This window comes from Pezoporus occidentalis, unplaced genomic scaffold, assembly GCF_034315485.1.
Source record: "Pezoporus occidentalis ecotype Australia unplaced genomic scaffold, CSIRO_AGI_Poc_V1 ctg26, whole genome shotgun sequence".
NCBI classification, from domain to species: Eukaryota; Metazoa; Chordata; class Aves; order Psittaciformes; family Psittacidae; genus Pezoporus; species Pezoporus occidentalis.
In genome coordinates, this window is record NW_026914502.1 from 5,300,898 (window position 1) to 5,326,125 (window position 25,228).

Below are 25,228 nucleotides of genomic sequence, written 5' to 3' on the forward strand. Positions count from 1 at the left end.
CTTTCTGGCCCTCCAGACAGTGCCTCTTACTTGCTGGAGTGGGTTGGGCACACTCTGAGCTTTCCAGTGTACTTTCATCCAGAAAGAATTCAGTTTGTGTACTCCCAGCCTACTTTGAGATGTAAACAAAAGCAAGGGTGATCTTTAAAGTACCCTTGTGATCTGAGCTAGCATACTAATGTGGGCATGCCTGTACGAACTTAAGAGGGAAACAATCCCAAGGTATTAAAGCCAGAGTTGAAACCATGTAAAAGACTTGCAGAACTTGGCAAAAGGTGTCAATTCCAGTGGAATATCTAGTAAAAATACAAGTTTGTAGTACAGTCCAGTCAGAACTGGGAAAATTTATTCTGTTATTAAAGGATATAACCATTAGACATGGATTAAGTGGTAACAATTCCAATTTAGAGGAAATGGCATAATGTGAGTTGTGAAAAATAGGCAGCCATGAGTAAAAAGAGGAGTTATCAGCTGTGGCATCGTTGCTGTTCCTAGTGTCGTCTGTATTTATGAGCACAAGTTTAAAGTTGTTATTAGGGAAAAACTCTGCAATTTTTATATATGTATATATACTTCAAATCTCAGACTGCAAGTAAATCTGCATGTTTTAATCTTATCCACCAACGTTCATTAGCATAAGATGAACAGGAAAAAAGTGTCTAAAAATTGGTGTAATACGTAGCAAATGGATATAATGAACCAGAAAGTCTACGTTGTTTCAATTATAACAACAGTCCAAGAAAAGTTTCATCATTTATTATAATAGCAATGGATTACGTGGACGCAACTTGTTCCAATTTAACATCTTCATCTGGGACGTGATATTGTCGGCCAGTAGTTACCTTCTTCCTTTAGAGGAGTAAGGATAGACAAAGGGTTTCTTCTCAAGGGTAGAATCTTTCAGCTGGGAAAAGTGATGCTTTTCTCTTGTAATAATTCTTCTTCCCTTTGTCGCCCTCCCTCTTCCTTAGATTTGTTTTGTTTTGTTAGGTTAGGTTTTCAAAGGGAAAGGCTTAGTCTGTTTTGAGGTGCCTAGAACCCATGGATAATTGTCTGGGTTTGTAAGTCCTCTGCTGAGGTTTAAATTAAGTGCAAGTTAATGCTCTAAAATATTTCTGGCATCAGTTTCAAAGCAGGCTGAATTGATTTATAAACTAATCCAATCTAATGGTTAGCAAGTGTTGCTGCATGTTGCAATTAAGGTTTGACCCTTACCATTTCTTTGTTACCATTATAAAATAAGAATAATAAAATTTATCTTGGTAAACAGTTGCAGCATAGCCATTTCAGTGCTGACTTCAGAGTAATTGCAAATGTACAGGCCTTTCCTGTTGCAGCATTACCGTTTATGGAGAGTAAAAAGCATATATCCAAACTCAACTAGTTTAGGAGGTAGGAGTTTGGTTTTTTTTAGCATCAAATTTCCTTTTCACCCATTTCATAACTGCTAAAGTACTGCTTAGTTCTCTGTCTACTCTGTCACACAATGGCTCAGAAAAGGATTTTAAAAAACCCTTTTGTGGGTAGTAAGTGTCATGCTTTCCTTGAGGTGTGTGCTCTGTCATCATGTCAGGTACTGCATTTTAATAAATAAGTCCTTGATTAATGCAGGATACAAAATACCTACATGCTTTCTTCAAGGCTGTAGCAAAACGCCTAAGTTAAGTGAATGACAGTTGATCTGATGTTGGCATCATAATAGGAGCACTTCAATCAGTTCTTAATATAAAGAAGATTGTACAGCTTTATTCGGGGAATTGATTTAATGAAGAGATAATGTGAACCCTTCTTTTCAGCAGCAGTTCAGCATACCCTGAACGAAATTGGGAAGAGCTGCTGTACATCTAATATTTATGAGCTACAGTAAGTGCATGCTATACAATGCTATATTCTATTGCAGGGAAACCACTTTAGTCATATTACACATATTTTATTTGACTACAGCTGTACATTACATGCAGAAAATACTTCTAAAGAACAACATCAGATAAGAAGACTAAGTCTCAAGTTCATATCCCTGAGTTTTCATCTTTAGCCACACATGGTGTGTTTACTTTGCTGAGAAAGCTTTTCTTCTCTGACTTCAATAACAATAAATGCTTGAGTGAGGAAATGTGGATTATTCAGGACTGTTGTTCTTGGGTATTAAGAGAAATCTTTCCCCTACTAAAGGTTCTGTGTACTGAGCTTAAAAAAGGGGGGGGGGGGGGGGAAGAGTGTTACGTACCCATGCTGTTACTTATCCAGCGAACTACCTAACTACTCTGATTAACAGTCACTTGTGTTCTTAAAAACTTGGGCTTTAATTGTTCTTTCTTACCCTTTTTGTGTGTGAAACACAGAAGTTTTACATAACAGTAAACAGTATGCCAAGAATTAGACTCTGTTTTTCTGTTTGTGCTGTAAGAACATTGAAGTATTTTCTGCCTGTTTGGAATAACTTATGGATATAATTTGTAAACATAAGAAAAGGTCTTTTCTTTGTTTTCTTTTCTCTTTTTGTTTCTTCTGGAAGCTTAAATGAAGTGGATAAGAAAATGAGTTGTTCCATGAAACCAGATGGGATTCTGCAACATTTGCAGCCAAAAGCTGTTATGATCCCATTTGACTCAAGCCCATAAGAATTCTGCTTGTTAGAGACCGGTGTCCGTCATTTCTACATACAGAATAGTTTGCAGTGTATTTCTCTGGACACTAAAGATGATTCTTCCATTTGGTATATACTGACATGTGCTTGCTATGAATGTGGCAGGGTTTCCTGGTTAGTTTTTTAACACTATATATGTATATAGATTTTCTAATTGTGAGTAAAGGGCTCAGATAATTGTGTTAAAAGGTATTCTGTGTTGTGAAATGCAGCAGGACAGACAAAGGGGTGGGATTGGTGTGTCTCTTAACAGTGTTTTGCCATCAGTGGTTCTAGGAAGCTTTGGGATCCAGGGACCAGTTTTAAGAAATTCTTGAAAGGTAATGAAAAAAGGCAAATCTGCTGTCCAGAGGCTTAAGTTTACTGTACATAGGCTTTCACCATAATCCAAGACTGCTTAGTAATCTGCAAATTGAAAAGTGTACTCCTATGTAGATGCATGGAAATAGGGTAAGCCTTTAGAAAATTAGTAGTTTGATTTGATACTTGAAAGTGTAGATTTGTACAGAAACATGTATATTCATTTTTAACTACAAATCTGATATTCAAAAACAGTCTAGATGGAAAAGTGTTCAATGAACTACAGTGTACAAATTGCTGGTTATATATTTAATGGATTTCCTCTATTTGCATGTAAGGCACCTCTACTCAAAAGCTCTTGCATTCTTCTGGGCACTAAATTATTTGTGCTGCTTTTTCCCATACGTACAGTATATGTTAGAAGTTGGATAAAATTAGCTTACTAAAGCACTTTGACCATAATTTTGCTAGTAAGGATGGTAGTGAATAGAGAGATTGGCTTAGCAAGGAAGCACAACCCGGTATAGGATGGTTTTACAGAGACCTCGTTATATGAAATGCAGATTTTCTTGAGTTCTAGTTAGAGTAGGGTATTTTGCAATGATTAGCATTGGTAAGAGCACAAGTGAGTTTCATCTTTAGATTCACACGAGTGTAATTGATATGAGGTGCTATCAAAAATTGTTTGGAAGCCTTCCAGACAAGCTGTGCTAATCAGCTGAGAGTTATCAGCTCTATTGGAATTAACAGAAAAAGGACTTTGGTCCTCATCAAGACTAGTTAGGTGCATACATACCACTATCATATGAGGCTTCTGAATGCTTTTTGTTCCATGCCCAAGTGCAGTGAACGTCTGTTTTAAGAAGAGGTGCTGTAGGTACGTTGGTCATCTTTCATTTTGTTCTGTACAATTAGTTTTCCATAGCACTTCTGCTACTAGATATATATAAATGCCACAGATTACAGTGTGGAAAACAAATTGGAGAGGCCTTCCAAAAAGCTGATTTAAAGGGGGTTTGGTTTTGTTTTGGGGTGTTTTTTTGTAATTACTACATTGAACTTTGGCCATAGGTGGCACAGTGAATAAATCTTGCCCCAAATTCTAAAGAAAACAGCTACAGCTCTCAATAACTGCGGTTAACACCATGAGTCATTTCCAGCTGTCTTCCCCAGACACGAAGGCATCTGAACAATAGCAGCTGACCCTGTGGCTCTCTCTTTTTTTTTAAGCCATTTCTAATAAATCAAATGGAGGAACTGTGTGTTCACAGTAAAAGGATGAGGGTTGCTGGAAGCTGTGCAGTGTGTGCTTTATAGCAGAAGGTCATGGCATCACAGAAAATATATCCTAGAAATCCTTGCTAACGTGCTTCATCTGTGTAATAACATATCCAAGACCCAAATCTGTTGTTCGCCTTCATTTTAGAATAAGCATAGATTAGAGATTTTAAAGTCATCAGTCTTTGTTCCAACATCTGGACAACTAACATTGTGGAAAATGGCTAGAAAATACTACGTGTGATGGCTCCATTATGTGCATTTATTAACTCATGCTCTTGTGCCACCTATTAGAAACTTTGCTATAATATATTATAGACTGGAAAGGAAAAGGATAGATAAAGGACCATCTGTTATTAAAGTACTATTTGTGCCACATCTAGCTGTAGACATGTTCTGTAGGAGCCTGGAGAATGGGACTGCCTACTAACAAGAAAAAGTAGCCAAGACATACAGAATCGTTTTATAGATCAGTGCATTAGACGTGTATGAAACAGAAAACTGAACTATGCTTTTGTTTAATAGGATTGTGGCTCGGAACAGAAGACCATTTCTTGTCGTAGCAATCCAACAATGCAAAAAAGTTTGAGAACGCTTTTTCATTTAATAGTTGTGCTAAAATGTGCTTGTGGGGAAAATGTTTGGTTTGGTGGTTTTTAAGACTGTATTTCTCCTCTAGTTATGACTTTGATGTGTCATAAAAGTTCTAAAACTGGATGGGAGGGCTCTTCATAAGCCAGCACAATGGAAACTTGCTTTCCTTTTTGGTATCCAAACAAAACAAAAGATTTGACTCAAGACTTTAAAGATCCATAAAAAGGAGGAAATTCATAAAGCACAATTAAAATTTCACCATCTGCTCACGCTAAAGCAGCAAGGAGAAGGGGGAGATTTCCCTTGTGCACAACCATTATAATCTGAATTGCAGCAGAAAATCGGTGGATATGGAATAGGCAAAGCACCTTCCCCTCTCCTATTCGAGCTACTGATTCAAGTTAAACTCTGGGCAGGATGAGCTACAGGGAAAAAAAATGTAGTGAGAGCCTTGGCTTGACATTTGCCTCTTCTGTATCATTGTATCTCGGTACAATTGTGTTTTAATGTTTTCTCACTGCCTTGGGCAATGCCACATTACCTCGCATAGGCCACATGTGAGTAGTCTTAATCTGAGGCAGAAAGGAACCTTTTTCCCCCCCATCTGTTTTGACTTGCATGTGTTGGTGCTGCTGTTAATGCTGACAGCTGTGTTAATATGCGAGGCCACCTGCCACTTGGTAGATACTCCATCTCTGGGTAACAGCCTGACTTGTCTCCCTTCATGGAAGGTGTAGGTGGCTAAAATTGGGTTTCTGTTGGCAACTCTGCTGGTGGTTCCCATTTTGTTATTTTACATGTGTCAAAATTATTTATTCTTCAGTCATGTGGTACTTAATTACTCCAGGGTATGGAAAAAGAAAGGATTATCCAACATGGGTCATGTTCATCTTTTATATTGATATAGTTCTACTACCTGTATTAGAATTTACTTATGTGCCTCCAGTAGAACTGGCATTTATTACATTTATGTATTTTCTGCCTTTAGATGCCTTTCTTCTGCAGTGAAGAAAGGAGAAACAGATTTGAGCACAAAATGTTATTGTTTGGGATTAGCATTTCTGATCAGGTTGCCTTTTTGCTCTTGGACAAGCACAGCCCTGGTAACGCTTCCCGCTGCACTGTGGTGCCCCTCCAGGCGCCTTGCTGGTACAGTGTGGATAGATTTTGGATGCAGCTAGGTGTTTTGACTGCCTCTGTGTGCAAACCACTCACCATAATATACTTAACTACATCCTGAGGTGGTTACAAGGATTAATTAAAGCCTAAATCCTTTGAAGATACAGGACGCTTTATAAATGCTAATTATTATATTCAGGTTTGCTACAGCTTAGGGATTAGACCCTACTTAAGCAATAGGTAGGGAAGCTGTGAGATGTAGGCGGCAAAGAAGAATTAAAAGTAATAAACAGTCACTGAGAGCCTAAGCCTCCCTGCAGCTTGTTGATGCGGTCCCCAATAAATTGCCACTCTTGTAATTATGTTTTGGAGCCTTAGTTACTTTTATTTTCAATGTCAGAGGGAGTGTCTCCTCTATAATGTTCCATAGGGGCTGCTGTTACCTTTTGTAGTATTAACCCTGACTGCTGTTTCCCTAAGAGTGGGCAAATATGTATAGGCACTCTCAATGTGTTTTATTTTTTCTCTATACTGTTCTGGAATGAAACACTTCATATTTTTGTGCTAGTTTAGGGGCATCTGTGTGACTTGGAGAATTGTCTGCACGCTGAAAAGTAGGCACGACCTTGTTGCGTAGTAAACGCTGTTCCCCTGAATAAGGTTTGTGACTGGCAATTATATGATGAAAAAGGTCCTTTTTGTAACCTGTTAACCAACCAGCTAGTCCTAACTCAGGCTGGTAAAGATGTAAGTACATGTCCAATATCCACCTGTGTCTGTGCTTTTACAATACACATCAAAGCTGCACGAGACCTGGACAATACAAAGGGAGCTGTCTGTGCATGTCTTTAACATTTTGCTTATAGCTGAGGCAGTGGAAAGTAGGCAGAAAAGTAGTCAGTAGTTTATTTTCAGGCTGTTTTATTGCTGCTGCTCTGCAGAAGGGCCTAGAGTAGAGTTTCCTATCCACCCCAAGTTGCAGCCACGGCAGGTTGATACTATGGCACAGTGGTAGAGAATACAGGCACATAGGCCTTGGGTATAGAGGGGGGCTTGCACCAAGTGGTCTCTTAGAACATCAGCCACACTGATTCTGTGAGATGGCACGATGCAACAGGAAACTGATTGACAAAAAGGTGAGCTTTAGAACACACAGAACAGTGGAGATGCTCATGAAGGTGAGAAATGAAAGTGTGGCTCTGAATTGGAAATCCTGACATCAAGGTTTGTTTATTTTACTGGCAATTCACACTCAGTGAATCATTTAGGTTTTGTGCATCGCCTCTGTCTATAAAATAAGGATAATATTTGTCACCAGGTTGTTGCAATGGCAAGGTCATGTCTGTCGGTAGGGATGTTAACTCTAGGGAGGCCACGGTCCTCAGAGGGAGAAAAGTAAAGGTTTCAGTAGTAAACAAAACAGAACAAAACTCCCTTATAGGAAGAGGTCTCCAAAAGGGGAGCCCTTTCTTGCAAGTCACTGGTCTTCATCGGCAAGAACGGCCTGAACTGACTGCAGAATGAGAGAAAGGAGAGTGGTGGAACTGTGCACCTTTACTTACTGAACCGTGCAGGTGGATGTGGTGTGCGGCAGCCGGTCCAGGACGGGGTGAAACCGATTACTGGCTTGGCAGCGCCAAACGTGTGCTACCTCAGAGCTGGCACAGGGTAGTGCTGGTGTGCGCAGCCAGGCGGGAGCGTGAGTTCTCGACGCTGTTCTTTTCATTACAGAGTTAATTTTCCCTTCTGATCTTTCCTCTTTGCTCACGCTAATTACGCCGCATTAACTGACAAACACAGCCACCTCGGTTGGTGGCGGCAGCCTGCGTGCTGTGCTACTTCCACCTCCGCTCCCCCGTGCTCCGCCTGGGCAGGAGCTGCTTCCCCACGCGTCTGCGGCCAACGGAGCCCGCCCCGGAGCGCCGACAGCGGGGAAGCACCTTCCCCTGTCCCAGCCTCACCACACAGGGCCCGGCCTCAACTCTCCGTCTTCCCGCCCTCCGCCGGCCGCGGCCGCCGCGCCGGAGAGAAGGGGCGGGCGGAGCGGCGGTTCCGCCCCTGCCGGAGGAGGAGGGAGAGGTTTGCCGCTGCTGATCTCCCGCCGCCGCGGGGACTCGGTGCCGGGCGGTTGCTGACGGCGCTTTCTGTCCTGTCCCGTCCCGGCGACGATGTCCGGCGGAGGTAGCCGGCGGCGGGCCGGTCCCTCCTGGCACAGCACCTTCTCCCGCTTCTTCACCAGGAGCCCACCCGGGGAGGCGGCGGCGGGCGCTAACAGGTACGTGAGGGACAGGACGTGACCGGGCCGGTCGGGTGGCCGCTGCCGTCCTCTGCCCCGTCCTACCTGCCCCCAGCCGCGGAGCGAGGGACGCGGGACGGCTCCGGCTGCGCCTTTCCCCTCCGGTGGATGTTGCGACACCGGTGGTTGAGGGAGGGAAAAGAAGCGGGGTGCGTTCACTGCGGGCGGGGAGGGGGAAGCTCCCCGGGCGTCCTGGGGCTGCGGCCCCGGCGGTGAGGTGCCGTAGGGCGGCTCGGCCGGTTACGGGGCAGACGCGGGCCTGGCTCCTGGGAGAGAGCAGGCTCGGCGGCGGGCGAGCGGCGGCCCCGTGCGGGGCGGTGGCCTGTCACACGGAGTTTGGAACCGGGGGTGCGTGTGCGAGTGCTCCCCTGGCTGCTGGCAGCGCCTGAGCCCGAGGTGGTTTTAATTTAACCCAACTTTGGCACGGCGCGGGCGGGCCCCTCCGGGCTTGTCGAGGCCGTGCGACGCCAAGGGGCTCTCGTGGTGGGAGAGCACCGGCGTCCCGCGGCCCCGCCGGACCATGGATCCCCGCCTGAAACACGCGTTCGGTGCGGGAGGGAGACTGCGTGGCCGTGCCGGGGAAGAGGGTGTCGGCGGTGGGGCTGTCCCCCTTCCTTGGACGCAGAGATCAAGTCCATGAAGGGTTAGAGGGGGGTGTTTGTTTTTCTTTTGGACTGGTGTAAATCAGACGTTAATGTAATATAGATGTCACTGATGTGCTTAAGTCTCGATGCAAAATCTGTAGTTTATGGAAACCTGGGTATTAATAACTATTTTTCTTAGTGCAGGGAGACTTTGAAGGATGAAAAGGTGTGGAAACTTCTTGTGTGTTTATTCCTCTTCCTTTTTTTTTTTTTCCTTTCTGTTTTATGGTGGTTGATGCCTACATGTGCATAGGAAAGAAGCACAGCTGAAGTTTCCTTGTGTTTCCTATGCAGCCTTATTATTGGCCCTGGTTAATTAGGGTATTTTTGTGGTGAAAAGTTGCCAGCTGGCTAGGCCTTATTTCCTCAGGTGTAGTATTTGGTTTTGCATTTAACGTGTTGGTTTTAATCTGTGAGTCATTCTCGATACTACATACCTTTGTGTTTGAACTGGCAGAGAAGTAAGTGCGGTTTAATCACATAGATAGTGGGTATCACAGTAGTTCTTTCAGTGAGAAACCTTTAGGATCTTGCTTTGTGTGGTTTTGGCAGTCGTGAAAAACATCAGGGCTTATTGCTGTCTTATGCTGACCATCTTAAATGGTCTCTTAAGCGCACCACGAGGACTTTTAACTTTAGAGGTTTTCTTTAAGTATCTGACCAGTATGTCATCAAGGATTCACTGTCTGTTCATGAGCATGAAGCATTGCTTCTGATTTCCTGGGGGAAAAAAAGTTAGGAGCAAGGCTGCTGAATCAAGGACATCTTTACAGCTGTGGGAGTAGCATGCCAGCTGTGTCTGGTGGGGTGGTTAAGATATGGGAGAAGGAAAAGGCTTAGATGTGGCTGAGGACCTGGAGAGGCAATAAGAGGTTTCATTGAAGCCCTCCTTGCCAGCTCCCTGCAACTGTGGTTTGGAATAAACGAGCATAGCGGTCACCTTGGTGAGAAGGAGGGTGATGCTAGTGCAGTGGTTTGTGTACTGAATAGCCTATCTGTAGATAACGCTCATGGTAGACCTGCCCCACTTAACTTGGAACTGGAGTCTGTTATCTCTATCTAAATCACAGTTTCATTTCCTGCAGACGGGAGCCTTTCCTTTATTAGGAAGCTGGGATAGTCCACCTAGGTACAAAGAGGCTTGGGTCTCTTGGCCTTGTTCTTGAACTCCTTGTGCAGTTAACTGGAGGTGCTTTCACTTCTGGAATGGAAGCAAGCAAAATCCCTCCCTGTGTGAGGGGTTCCATTTGGTATGTTAAGGAGGTTTTTTTTTCGTTGTGCTGGGTTGCAGCGTGGCACGTTAGTCAGGAATGCTGACGTTCTAGTATTTGGTTTCCACTGGCAGCCTTCTTCACAGATTAGCGTAATTGCATGCATTAAACAGCGCGGGGTTGGGATGAGTGCCGCAGGTTTGCTTGTCATGTTTATTTAGTGAGCTTGGCGGTGTAGAAAAATGGATCTCCGAACAAAGCGTGTGTGTGGTGAGAGGGAACCAAGGCTGCTATCTGTGTTTATTGTTAAGGTGTGGAGTGTGTGAGGCACGTCGGGGAGTACATCTTCCGTGAAGTGTTGCAAGAAACGTGTAATATACCGGGATGGTTAATTTCCTGTTCATGCTATTGGTATGATAGATGTTGGAACAAGATCAGATCTGAAATATATAGAAAGAAACTGATGTATGGAGATACTTAACCTACCATTAAGCTTCAGAAAAGCAGAAGGCCTAAGTAAAAAGGGCAGGAGAGGGAGCAGTATGTTATACAGGGCCAATTACACTCCCAGTGTACCTGCATTGACCTCTGGAGACACACATCGTGCTTAATGCCTGTGCAGAACTCATCGGTTTCCTAAATTTTTAAAACATGCAAAAATGAGCCTGTGTATGTCCAAAAGTCGTTCTCCATTTGCTCCCACAGGTTAGGTGACAGCAAGTGGATAGCTGCCCCTCAGCTGCCCTATAGCTGCCCCTCAGCTTGGCAGGGTAGGGAGCTCTTACCCACTCCTCCTCTGGGCACTGAATTCAGACTTAGCTTAAAAAGAAACAAAACCCAAACCTACTGTGGCCCTGGTTTAAAATGAGAGGAAGGGGAGGGGGGGAATTACAGTGTTTGTTAATCACTGTCTTAGACTCTTCTGAGACCCTCATTTGATGAAGAGCTTATGTTAATAACTTAGCCCTAGAGCAATTTGTAGCTCTGATGAACATGAGAATTGCTGGAGGCTTGCTTGCTTGTGGAGAAAAAATAACCCGTCCAGATTAGTTGCAAGTTTCATAGCAGCAAAAAGTACACCACATGAGTTAACAGCTTACTCGGCTTTCACATAAAATAGAGACAAACGTGACGCATCTCCCACCAAGATTATGCTTGTGAGTGTAAGTGTGTTCATGAGAGTTGGGGCTGCTTTGAACAATGGCTTAGGCACAGTTCTTTATCATTAACTTCCATCAAAGGCAGTCATTATGCTCCACTTGGTTATTTGCTGTTTTCAGTAATACAAAATTGATTATTTGTTACCACAGTGCTTGTCTTGGAGTAGTCTAAATCCCCAGGGTGAAAAAGATCCCATTGAATTTTCACTATTGTAATGGGAGTCTGTTTGGTTTGGGGTTTGTTTGTTGTTTGGTTTTGTTTTGAAATGTATGTTTCTTTAGTCCATCTGGATGAAAATAGAGCTTTTACAGTGCAAGTCAATCCACTGCAGATTCCTTCAGAAATATGCAGCTTCGGTGGCTGAGCAGTTGTTGTGTTGCAAATAAATGTGACCTTTCAGGTCATGCTAGAAGCTGCCAAGGAGGTGTAACTCTTTTCACTGAGCTCTTTAACCCAGAGCTACCACCAAAATCTCCTCTGAACTATGGATTTGTTAGTTATTCTGCATATCGTTTAGTAGGTTCGTTTCAGGTTTACGTTTTTCCCTCTGAGTGCTGTTGGTTGCTTGGTCAAAAAATTATCAGTGCATGTGTGCCTTTGTTGGGTTTGTCCATATATTTCTTCTGCATCGCTGAAGTGTACTAGAGACATCAAACAGGGAATAGCATCCTTTTATTTGGGTTTAGAGGGCTTTCGGGTGTTTTTTTTTTTTTCAGGATGAGATTATTGTTCTGTTCATCCATTAGATTTGGACTAAGAGCTTTCAGAGGTGGAAGAACTTTGTTTATTCTGCCTGAGGAGAGATTAGAGAGTCTCTTTCTTCCTCTGGGGCTGCCAGTCATTGTTCCTGTTTACAAAGAACATGTATTTTTGTCGTTGCAAAAACTGCGCGTTTGGGGACTGCTGGGAACTGATTGAAAGGGGAGTAATACATTTCAAACTTAGCTCTTTGGAAGTTACTATCTCCTGGCTGGTCTTGATTCAGATACCATTGGCACCTCTGAAGAAATCCATTGTTTGCTGGGAAAATCAGTCTCTGCTTTCTAATAAACTTCCTCCCCAACCCCCACAGTAGGATTTGTTGTTAAAATTTAACTCATTTTTGAGCGTACATCAGGGATGATGGTTTGTGGAAGCAGCAAGTGGAATACTTCCAACATAGAGAAAAATTCAAATTAGATTTCCCTAAGCAATATGCGTTATGAAAATTTTCTGTTCATTTGTTAATTTGGGGGTTTTGTTTCTTTTTGCTTCCTAGATTTTTCTGTTATGTCTTTTATTGCAGGATAGTTCAAAATAGTAGCAAAAGCCCTGATCCAGCAGGTTACCAAAGTGGTTGCCTGTCAATAAATAGGTAAATAGTTCTGTGCACTACTGTGGGACCACTTGTTTGATTAGAATTAGGTGCATACCTAGATGTTTCATGGGACTGAGATCAGAAGGAGCAAGGCCAGCAGATGGCCATGTATGTGTGAGACATTTCCTAAAGGAAATGTTACTAGAGTATTAATTATAATAGTAGTGTTCTGTGGAAGAAACAAAGCAACTTCCCCACACACATACACCACTCTTTTTTGAATGTTAACAGTGTTGTCTGCTTGCCAGTTATTGGTGTAAGGGCTAGTGTTAATAAAAACCTATTTCTCAAGTCTGTGGTTTTAAGAAAGAGAGTTTTGCGAAGATGAAAACTCCTCAGTCTTTGGTGAACAGAAGGCTCACAGGTGGAAAAGAAGCAAAATTCAGAACATGGTGCTGTGGGGATTGTATTTCTTATCATTGAAACTTCTTATGGAAAAGTATGTTTGGAAATGTTTTTGGATTTCATATATTGTTTGCATATGTACTCACTCAGTCTATACTATTATACTTCCGGACAAGTAGCACAGAACTGTGTTGTGTAGGCTTTCCGGGGGATACCTCTATTCTTCTGGTATTTTAATTTTCACTTCTGAAATAATTCTTACAGTTTCTGACCAACTTTACAGGATCACTTTTGAATACTTTCAAGATCAGAAGTGTGGGTTTCCTTAGTCATAGAATTTTAGAATCACAGAATGGTTCAGGTTGGAAAGGACCTCAGGATCCTAAAGCTCCAACCCCCTGCCATGGATAAGGATGCCTCACACTAGACCATGTTGCCCAAGGCTCTGTCCAGCCTGGCCTTTAACACTGCTGGGGATGGGACATTTACCACTTTTCCTGGGCAACCTGTGCCAGTGCCTCACCACCCTCACAGTAAAGAACTTCTTCCTTATATCTAGCCTGAACTTCCCCTGTTTCAGTTTGAGCCCATCACCCCTTGTCCTAGCGCTGTCCTGTCCCTGATGAAGAGTGGGGAAAGTCATTTTGCTTTCTCATGTCAATTTTGCTACATGAAATATAGTCTGTAATGGTATCGTGTTAGTGTGATTTCAGGACTTGCAGTGTTTCAGAGTGAGGTTTGGCTTTCTCCTGTTGCAGTGTTTCTTGAGTTGCTAAATATTTCACTGAAGGCAGTATATCTGCTTAAGCAGCTTGGAGGTCTTGGGCTCTAAGCGTACGAACACTGTGGATCCGTGCTTTACCTGTCGACAGCATTATGTATGGAAGAATGTAGGAGGAAGTATTTTTTGTGAGCACACAAAGCAAAATGGGAGAACCAGAAAAGTATTTTCTTGTTTTGAAGCAGTAGTGTTGAGTGCCTCTACCAAGAGTGTTCTGCTCCAGCCTGACTAGAAGAGCTCGCTACATTTTACTGGTGACACCAGTCTCTCTTGCTTGTTTTATTTCATGGGTGCTTCTTCTTAATGACATCTGTTTAAACTTCTGTTATGCTCTTTTTATCTGGAGGACAGCAATTGCTGCTGCTTTAAAGCTATCCTGGGTGTTTATTTTTAATGTCTCCTATTTTCAAGCCTTTTGTAAGTACCATCGTTGATCCCCAGCCCTGCAAACATGCTGTTTGGTAACAGTTGTATAATGGGCTATTCTCTATTAATGCAGTAATTTTAACTTTAATAAACTTAAATAGTTTATAAACCTGTTTCTGGTATTATACCAAGTTATGTGCTAGCAACATATGTATTTTGTAAGAATATTGGAAACTTTAAGCAACCAGACTGGCAAATGTGGAGCAGATTCTACATTAATGTTGGTTACTATACTTGACAGATGCCAGAAGAAAAACCTTTATGTAATCTGGTATAATCATACTGCCCGATACCAAAGTAGGCTCTGCTCAGAAACATTTGTATTTCTTTTCTCTAGCCTTTGTATGGCTGTTCAATTCCCTAACATGTAAAATGGATTAAGTTATTCAGCACAGATGATCATGGGCCATCATACTTATTTCATTTTGTTGTAGCCTTTGAACTTAAAGGTACATACATGTTCAGTGTAAAGACATGGTTTGGTTCTCGTATTTTAACTGTAAATTTGCATTGTAAAATGTGGCATACCTCTAATTTTACATCATCTTTATTTTCCCTGATGTTTTTAGTTGCATTTTGAAAGAGGATTAAAAGCAAATCTCTTCATTTTATACTAACGCACTCCATGTAGCTCACACAGCTCATATAACGCAGTGCTGCTAATGCAGAACATGAAGCTGACCTAGCTTTGCAAAGAGCAGTATGTGAATAAGCAGCATAAGCAGGTCTGAAAGGAAACATTGTTTCAGTTGAAACAATGTAACTTGCCTAATGCCGCCTGTAATCAAACCAGTTTCGAAGTGGGATAGTTTAATTGAATGTAACACATCTTGTGCTATTCCAACACTTAAATTCATCCGCTGATCGCTAACACTTCTTTTGCCGAAGTTCCTGCCTCCTCCTGACTCTATTTTGTCCTTTACCTTTCTCTGCTTTCTGTCCCTTTGCCTCCACTTCGCTCCTTATTTGTTTTAAACAAAACAGCAGCCTTGCTTTCCTTTGACCCTATAATTTCAAACTCACTAACTTGTTTTTATAATTTCCATTTATCTTAATGTCTCTCTGTCTCCTCCCCTGTGTGTGTGGCCTAAGTTTAAGCACAGCATAGGAGCCAGAAATTTCAGATTCTAATTTCTGTGCAAACTCTCCCCCTCTCTTTAAGACAAGCCCCAACAACCTTGCCAGAGATGAGGAGCAGACTTTGTCACTGCTGTTACCATTTGGTGGCCCAGGAGCAGTGTTAGCATTGGGAATCTTTGTGAGAAGTTGGCCAAAATTCTTCATTTGAAGCTTTTCAAAAAGGCAATATTCTCTTGGGGGGGAAGGAAAGAAGGAAGAGAGCAGAGGAAGGAGCTCTTGTTACTATTTTATGTTAAAATACCATTGTATTTTAGCTGTCATTTGATGCAGAAGGCAGTTTTTAGGAATATTCATTGATTTCCTCATGTCTTGTTGCCACTGAGCTTTACAGTTTTCCTTTCGGTTAATTTAACCTATTACGTTTAGTGTACCCTTGCTCATGTCGTTCAATATACATGCTAGAAGTTTGACTCTTTAATTGTCTGAATTCTCTTTGTAGATCAGGTTCTGATAGTTCTGCCTGCCTGCACAGTGCACGAACAGCTTCACAAATGTGATATTAGTATCTAGAGTAAGGTGTTGGTATTTCACTTTTAAGCCTATTGTGTTTGGTTGAATTAAAGGGTAAGGTTTGAATGTTGATTTACCAAGGGTACTGGGTGACCTCAGATGTTAATAAACACAATGTTGGTCCTAATGTCACCAGAGGATGGGAATTGTCGAACTCAGTTTTGCTGATGAGATTGCAGCTTTAGTTGATAAACTGCTGAAATAGTATCTTTAGACTCCTTAAGGCATCTGACTTGGTGCTGATGCATAAATTGAAGTAATTGCAAGTGTAATTGCAGTGGGCTAAATAATTGACATGTGGAGAGTTATAAAAAGACCAGATGTGAAAAATAATTTTCTACTTTGTGTATTTGAAGAAAATTAAAAGGATGTATTTTTGAATCAATTTATTTGTTATCTTCACAAGTAATCTGAAAGGGGACAAAGCTGGAGCATGTGAAGTTTGCAGATGACTAGAGCAATAAGTGTGGGAATTGCCATATAGATGATGACATTAAAAGCAGACTAAGTTGTGTGGTTGGCGGTTGAATATGAGCTTTGCATAAAGCAAAGTGGTGGCATGGAGAGAAAATGTGATTCTGGGTTGTTTAAGTAACAAAGCACATGTATTCTGTGGATGATCTCTGGTTACTAGAGTACCGAGTTTAGCTGAGGTGTCTACTATTTATTATGGAAAAGATGCTGCTGAACTAAAAAGGGCTCTGAGAAGAGCTCCAGAACAATTTGATGTCTGGAAAACCTCCCTCCCACAGTAAAATTAAGTAGCTCAGTAGCATTTAGTTTGTCTAAGAGAAGGTTTTGAAATGACAGGGTTACATTTTGAGGAATGACTGTGCCTCAAGGTATATAACTGGAAGGGAAATGAGAGGTAAGTGCTTCATGTCATAGTAGATCTGTGAGGATATTTGAACCTGAGGCCTTTGTCATCTGTCCCACATAGATGTAGGTTGATCCCATAGCTGAGAGGTGAGGGTTGATGAACCAAACTAGTCAGCCTAATTTTAAGTAGGGAATTTAGTAGTAATTTACGTGGAAAAAGTCTTATTTACAAATGCACATTTTCCATTGCTTGATGGTTGTTAATCAAAGCTAGTATCTTCTGGTCAGATGTTAAAGGCTTGTCACAAGTCTCCCTTGGTAGATTTCATAATCTAGATTATGCAGGAGGGTAATGACCCTAATCATAAGGGTCTGTATGGCAAGTAGGGTAACTGGCACGCATCGAAAAATACTAATCAAAAGGTCTGAATTTTTAGCAGTTATCTTTTTAGTTACTACTTGGAAGCCAGAACAGAGAAGAAAACAATGCTAGTTAACCTATGGCTCTTTGCAGATGTATAATAAAAGTTTCATAACAGCTACTGGTCTGTGGATGTGGTTTGAGACTGAAGTGTGTTGAAACTTCGTGGAGATTTTGGTCTTGCACATCTATATTTGATAGTATGATTAGATTTGTGGTTTTCTGCTCATTCACATTCTTCATGGAGGCTCTTGCACAGATGGATTTTGAGTACTAGGTGATGAGATCCTTGTTAGCAGTCTCTCTGTTGCTCTGTTGACATATCCTTCTGGAAGGTCACCACTGAACGCGTTGCTGTGTTGGCACTAAGTAAAATTGGAAAGAAATCATGACACCAAGATCAAATGAGGTGTTACTTCCCAGAGAGCAGCCTTAGTTTTGTTCAGAGAGAGATAAAAACGAGGGCTCAGGAGCTGGCATTACAGCCCAGAATGCTGAAATAAAGAAACCAACAAGAAGGGAAACCTAAAAATGACATTAGCCTAAGTGAGGACACCAGCAAAGAGTGAACTGTATCAACAATCCCCAAAAAACACATCATCTTGAGGAAAACTGTTTAGAAAATATTAGGAAGGAGATGTCACAAGTGATGTCATGAAACCCGGATAGGTAAATATATGATTAGGTCAGGCTTAGTTTACTAGCATTATGCCACTAAAGCCAGGTGTAGAAGCTTTTTGCCTCTTGGCCCCCTGGGGCATCTTTCAGGTTAGGCATTACTTACTCTCCCACCATTACAAGTCATCACATTAAATGGCTAAATGGTTTCTGAGGTAATCTGAAGAGAAAACCGGTTTAAACAGAGTGATGATAGCTTAATGCAGTAGCAAAGAGGACTGGACTTCAGGGAGTCATCTTTCCCTAAAAAGAGAGAAAGAGAGATGGCAAAATGGTAGAGCACTTGCCTATCGGGTAACATCTGAACTGCATGAGAAGTACATGCTGGAGCTGCCACACTGGAAGACACTTTGCTTCTGAGCAGTGGCAGGAGGGAGAGTTCACATCCAGTGTGGCTTGAGCTGAGCTTTAGCCAACTGTCCCTGTTTACTTAAGAGACTGCCCATTAACTTCCCCCTTCGCAAACAGCAGTTAGCAGCCCTGTACCTTCTCCTTGTAAAAGGAACCTAAAATGTCACAGTGGTTTCTTTCAATTCGGTGAGCTCTGTGTGTGGTCAGCCTCGCCAAAACTCGAGTGTCTGTGCTTTATTATACTTACATGCTGCCTGTAGCTCATGGGGGTTTTTTTATCTGACAACACATTCACAATCTGCTGCGTGCATAACGTGGGTGGGGTAGATTAATAAAGGAAGAAGGGGATGGGCTTTTAATTTGCAAGTTCCAAGGAATTGTTATGAAGAACGAAGATGGAGGAAGCAGACTTCTTGCGCCATACAGAGATGCCGTGAGGGCCTTTTGAAGATGTGGTTGTTTGCAGTTGTCTTGCTCTGGTTTTAGAGCTGGAAAACGTCTTGCAAAGATGTATTTAAGTTTGCTCAATTGATTTCTTTTTTCTTGACTGTGATCACTGATGTACATTAGCTAACCTGACGCACACACTTCTTACATGCGCCTACTTCTTGTGTGAGCAACAGTGTAGAATAGTATTTCCCCCATACGAATCTCTAACCTCCCCTGCATAAGTGTAATGATTAAAAACTTGGACCACAAACCTTCTTCTGATTCAGACACCACCTGTCCATGTATTACAGAAAGGTCAAAACAGAACTTCAGCAGCAGAGGAACAGAAAGCATTAGAAAATCACACAAAGAAAGGTTTGTGCAGAAAGTACAGAGCGGGATCTTTTGTAACTTGAGTTCAGTCTTGATTATTTAAAGAATGGGAGTGATGCTAATCACATTAGGCATGCTGGCATGACAGTCTAGGAGATCCCTCAACCTTTGCTGAAGATTAACCCATCCATGTTGGATGCTGTAATATGGAAGAGAAAAGGGAATGTCTGGCAGAAATAGCAGCAGGAAGGCAGTAGATTACAAATTTGAGTATATGAGAGGCTTAGTTCCTAGTCTTAATTTTGACAGAGTCTTTATTACTCTGGGCATTATTTAATAATTACGTACTTGTGGGTTTTTTTCTTCATCTATAGAGTGAAAGTAGTATCCATGTAAGTATGTTAAACAAGTGGTTGTGACAGTTTGTAAATGATTGCCTGTATACTTCAGAAGTCCATGGAAGTAAGTTGGTGTAGCAGAGGTGTTTTCTGCCTTCCTAGGATCTTAAAAGCAAGTGCAAAGTTGATTCAGAACTTGGGTTAGTAGAGCCCTATTGCTGGGTATATAAGGTAACAACAGTAGTTTGTGAAACATAGGAGTTGAAGACTGATGAGCTTCATCTTCCTAATTTAGCAAGTGCTGAAATGCTCTCCAAGAGCTGGCTGACTGATGCAGTAAACCAATCCGTGAGGTTAAGCACAAGCCCAGCTCTCTATGTGCTGGAGATAGCATGCTGAGTACCTGCCATGGCAAAGCACTCCTAAAATGCACCAATCTGGAAAAGCTCAAAGCAAGGTTGAAACTCTGTGGAGCCAAATTTTATTCATAGAGATGCAGCCAAATGCACATGTGGTGGAATCCTTAATTCATGGTAAGCTTGTATGTAATATTAATCTGTTATTTTCAGTTCTTATCAAAGGCATCAGAATTTGGTGGTGTAGTATCATGTAGGTATGAAGTCAACATTTCTAACAATGTTTAGTTGCAGAGATTGTCCTGTAAAAAAAAAGATATATATATATATATAAACCCTCTTAGAATACAGTTCTTGAAAGTATAACATTAACCACTAATTAAAAGGATAGCATAGGCATATAAAAAGAAATTGAACGGATAATTTTCTGCATAAATACTAAATGTCTTACACATTTCCCAAGAATCCATTTTAATTGTGAATGTCATAGCTTAAGAATTGTGTTCACTACGTCTCTGAATAGACTTATATGGACAACATGGTCTTATGTTGCCGTGTAAGAATATGTGTGGCATAATTACATTAGCTCCACCACGGGATTTTTTCAATAGGGGCCACAGGGTTGTGTGTGGGCCTATGAGCCTTGTTACTTTATTTTCCTCTTCAGAGAACTTTTGGAGGAAGTACAACACAGTGTTCCAAAACTTGTAAATAGTGACAGTAAAGCTATTGATGCAATGATGAGAAGGGGGAAACCCCTGAAAATTGTAGGGGGTTGGTAGTAGGAAGTGGTAAGTTGCATCATTTGAGCCCAGTGAGCTGTAGACAGCCTTTGCTCCAGTCCAAGTACCAAACCTGGCATCGGTTACTGCGGCTGTGATGTTTAGGCTGTGAAAAGTATCTTGAGTCTTTGGGAAAAACAAAACAATTTTATCCTGAACAATCCAAAAGGCCTGTTTGCAGCAAATCAAGGTTTTGTACTGTAAACTTCATTCATTCAGCATGAGTCATTCTGTTTCAAAGATCCATTGAAAACTAGCTAAGGGTAGAAGAGGTTCACAAAAAGTAGCTGCAGTTGTGAAGAGAGCTGCAGTGGTTGGTGCTTGCTCATTCCTGCCTGTTGAGTGGCATTCATTGCCCCTTCATTAGTGCTGGTACAAATCACTGCACTGTAAACTGGATCACAGGCTGATTTTTCCTGATGGAAACTTCTGCTTCCGCCTTGATTTTCTTCTGCAAGACTATGGCCCTAACTAAGAGCTCTGCTCAGCTGAGTTAAGGGTGGGAAGAGATAGCTGAGGTTGAGAGGAGGAAGGCGTGGAGGTTTCTAAAGCTGGTTCTGCTGACAAAGTCTGCAGGTTGAGGAACTACACCCTAAAGCAAAAGGTTAAGGAATGTAAAACTGCTAGTGTAAGCCATGAAAGGGTATGGGGAATTGCTTCCAGGTTTAGGTTTATTTTATGCTGGAAAGTAAAGTTTTGATACTTTCTTATGACTTGTTGATTTTTAAGATGCTTATCTGCCGAATTGCATTCTTTTGGGTTTGGTATGTACGCTATGGAATTTCACAGCAATCTGTCCAAGCCTGGCTAGCTAGAAGTAATGCCGGCATATATTTTGAATACTAAGTAGGAAAGTGAAAAAAGTTTTGGGAACATACGAAGAGTATGAGCAAAACAAAGTGATAAAAGGGTGCTGGTGATCTGTGCTGGCAATACTGAAGGAAAGCAACGATCTCATTTGTAGTCTGCAGACAAGTTCCATAAAGAGTGATCTCCTGAAGCCAGGAAGAATGTCTGGTAGAGATCAACATCATTATTCTGCTTTTATGTACAGGGAATTCTTGTTCATGTCAAGTGTATCAGCATCAGGAAAAGCCGTGCAGATCTGACAGGAGTGGGGGTTTTGTATTAAGAAAACCCAAAACAAAAAAGCAAACCCCGAAACAACCCAAAATCAAAATGTAATGAGAAACACTTTTATTAGTGTGCCAGATTGTCCAGAAGTGGTTGTGATTGCTCCTTCCTGAAGCACATTCACAGCAGAAGAAATTAATAGGGTCTGCCCTGTCTTACAGGGAAGCAAAGAACAGCCAAGACTTTCTGTCTGATGCTCTCCCTGAAAAAGCATCTTTGTGTTTATGAATGCATTATGGAAGATTACCTGGGGTGATGTGAAAGTACATGGTTTTCAACTTGAAGATTATCTGTAAAAGAGAGGAAGGAGCTTTTCTTTTGATGTATCTGAAAAGATTTGGAAGGTCTTGAAAAACTTAATTGCAGGAGAGTGCTGTTCTCATTTTTATTCAGGAAATGTTGTCTCTGAGCAGCTGAGAAGGAAACTAACATATAGTCAGACTGGCTTTTGTATTTGTGTGTATACCAACGTATATTTAGCTTGGATGCCTAAACCACACAAAGAGGAAAACCTTCATTTTCAGAAGTCTTAATGAGACGTGCTTTCCTGTGGTTAACAGTCAGTAGCAGTAGGAGTTCCAGTGTGTTTAAATCCTTTCTCCAAATGACAGAACCATTGGGCTGGCCGTGACCTTATAGATCACCTAGATGCACCCCCCCTGTCTGCCATGGGCAGAGATACCTTCCACTAGAGCAGGTTGCTCCAAGCCCTGTCCAACCTAGCCTTGAACACTGCCAGGGATGGGGCAGCCACAGCTTTTCTGGGTAACCTGTATCAGTGTTTCACCACCTTCATAGTGAAGAACTTCTCCCTTATGGCTAGTAGAAATCTGCCCTCTTTCAGTTTAAAGCCATTCCCCTTATCCTACCACTACATGCCCTTGTAAAACGTCCCTCTCCAGATATTTTTGTAGGCCCCCTTTAGATATTAGAAGCCTGTTAGAAGGTCTTCCCAGAGCCTTCTCATCTCCAGGCTGAACAACCTCAGCTCTCTCAGCCTGTCTTCATAGCAGAGGTGCTCCAGCCCTCTGATCAAAGCTGGATGCAGTACTGCAGGTGGGGGGGGGGGTCTCACAAGAGCAGACTAGAGGGGCAGGATCACCTCCCTTGTCCTGCTGCTCATGCTCGTTTTGATGCAGCCCAGCATATGGTTAGCTTTTTGGGCTGTAAGTGCACACTGCTGGATCATGTTGAGCTTGAAATCTTGGCAGAAAGACATCAAAATGCAAATAATTGGGTTTTAATTTTTACTTAAACAGCTTTCAGTTCATCTTTTCATACAAGTTCAGAAGTAAGGGCTTGTCCATTTGTCAACAGCAAAGCTAAGTTTCTAAAATAGATGAGGATTTTATGTGAATGATTATGACTTCTCTTCGATACTGAGCATTCCTCACATGATATATTGGTGCAAAGTTATTTTAATTCAGCTTGTGATATGCAGTGCATGAACTGATGTCTGTCATTAACATCCTCTAGCATTTTCTTTGAAACATTCATGCTTTTAAATTGCATGTAGCACAAAGGTTTTGATTAGAATATTTTCAGCTGGATTGTGCTTAAGGATCCTTCTAATCAGAGTCGGGGGGAGAATGGTTCCCTTCATTCCAAAGAGGGGTTCTGAAGAAAAATTTGACCAAGATAAACTGGCAATAAGGGTATATGGGACTTTGGATTTCTGACGTTTAGAATGGAACAGGGGATGTTTCCTTGGCAAGAACAACATGCCTGTAATTACTTTCCTAAATTTTCTTCTGAATTTGCCTACAAAGCCGTTTAATAACTCTTCACTAAACAGTGGTAGCTGTGATTTGTGGTGTTTCTATCTGCCCCGAGTACGTTACACTCAATCACAGTCCTCAGTATAATGTCTGGGAGTAAGTTCTAGCTGCCAGGTGTGCCAGGTAGTGCCATGGCAGTGAGTGCTGCTGTGGTAGATGAGTGGTTGAACTATAATACCTTTTTGTTTTGCAGCAGAAAATAATACACAGTAAGCTAGGGTTTGGGTTAGCTGGAAGAACTGAACTGCTGTGTGCCATTTCTGAATGCTTGTGTTTGAAAACCTGGCTTTTTGGGGCATGGCTTTTTTCAGTTGCAGTATGTACAGAATATGGGCTGTGGTTTGGAAAGTAAGTTCTTCTGTCCTTTTAAGTTAATGTTGTCTGGTGTTTAAATTGATTCTGTGTTGGCTCTCTGATAGACTTGAATAATGCAAGTCCTTAGTGTTACAAAATATCTTTGTTTTTCAGTTCTGAAAACAAAGGGAGCGAAGCCATAAATTCAAAGAGCCACCAAAAGGAAAACACAACTCTGCCTGCACTTTTTAAGGTATGATTTTTATTTACTAATATTTAACTGAGCTAAAGCCTGCTACCTCTTCTTGTGACTGCTAGCTAGTGTTCTGATGCTGGATGTATTCCCGCACTGCAATGGGGCACTTGGTTGCCATATTCTGGGTTAGGGTCCATTATGCCAGAGTGGGTACTAATGCACATGCAGAAGACGCAAAACCTGCCTGTGCTTCACATTCTTAAAACAAAATTGATGTCTTTACTTACATTAAAGGAGTGGGAGTCTAGTGCTAATTCTACATGTAGTTAACCAGTGAAGAAGGAAGCTAGTATTTGTATCAAGCTATGGTTTCAGGTGTTCCTCTAAAGCCCCATTTCTATATACTTTATAATATCTAACCAGCAAGTGTTTGCCTGCCTGAGGGTCCACTGGTTGCCAACCAAAACACTGTAAGATCTTTCTGCTGAAATTCATATGCATGTCAGCTGTTCTTCACCAGTGTTATCCATGTTAATCATGCTTGTTTTGTCCTATAAGTATTTTACTGCAAAAAAAAGGACATGCTTTTCTGTGATTAGGGCTTTTTCCTAAGTCGCTTGACCCAACATAATGGTATTGTAAATAATTATGTACCAGACATTAATTATGGACAGGGCCTGGGAATAACAGCCATCTTTGCTGCTTTCCTTTTCCTAGTTGTTTTAGTTTAATGTGGATACTGTTGTGGCTACTTCCCCCAAAGGGCCTTGGCTAGCCTGCCAGATTTATTTGGGGATGCCACAGGTTTCTTAACACGCTGAATCTGAGATTTCTATCCTGTGTTGCATTTATTGAGTACTAACAGCGTATGAAGAAGAAAGTGGTGGTCTTCCTGTATGGCCTAGAGTCTCTGTGTAGTTGCATCTTCAGCATCTAGGGTCCATTTGTTTGGGATTTACCAAACGTGACACAGCAGTTGCCTTTAAAAAGACCAGGTTTAGTCCAACAGGGTTATTAGCTCAAGAACAATTCCATGCTGAACAAAGGTGGGAAACAATGTAGTGGCACTTGTTCAGGAGCTCTGTGGCTTCAAGCCAACTTTTGTCAGTTCTGAGCTCCTGGAAAATGCTACTGAATTCCTTCCTGTTACCATAAATCACGGACTATTGATTTTGTGGGCAGAAAGGAATCTGATAAATCAGAAGACATTCTACTCTAAGAGAAGTAAATTTTCTGGCTTTTGTTTTTCTTTTTTTCTTAATCCTATTTTTCAGTGTTAGATCATTGAAATATTCAGAACTAGGTTTTCCTGTTGAAGAAAGTTTTGACTGAGGAAGGGGAATTATTTAGCATACGTGCACATGGCATAAACGCCAGGAACTGCTTAAAAGGAAGTATGAAGAGGGCTGTGTCTCAAGGAACAAGCGAGATATGGAGGTAGAACAAAGGGAACACAACAGGTTGAAGTTGCCTGGAGAATGTTTCTTTCTTGCCAAAACCTAAATCTTAC

The 25,228-nt window shown here is 41.7% G+C and overlaps 1 protein-coding gene across 3 annotated transcripts in view; it reads left to right on the forward strand.

Moving 5' to 3' along the window:
* The first annotated feature begins 8,038 nt into the window (after positions 1-8,038).
* The window catches only part of CRYBG3 (crystallin beta-gamma domain containing 3), an 89,740-nt gene continuing 72,550 nt past the window's right edge, over positions 8,039-25,228 (forward strand). The window contains exons 1-2 of one of the 3 annotated variants that reach the window (XM_062624009.1): positions 8,039-8,213; positions 23,697-23,775. In XM_062624009.1, coding sequence (XP_062479993.1) covers positions 8,107-8,213; positions 23,697-23,775 — 186 coding nt within the window. In that variant the 5' untranslated portion in view covers positions 8,039-8,106. Of the gene's footprint in view, positions 8,214-11,820; positions 12,123-23,696; positions 23,776-25,228 lie in introns of those variants that run through there. The other 2 variants (XR_009965853.1, XM_062624008.1) reach the window with 2 other exon arrangements.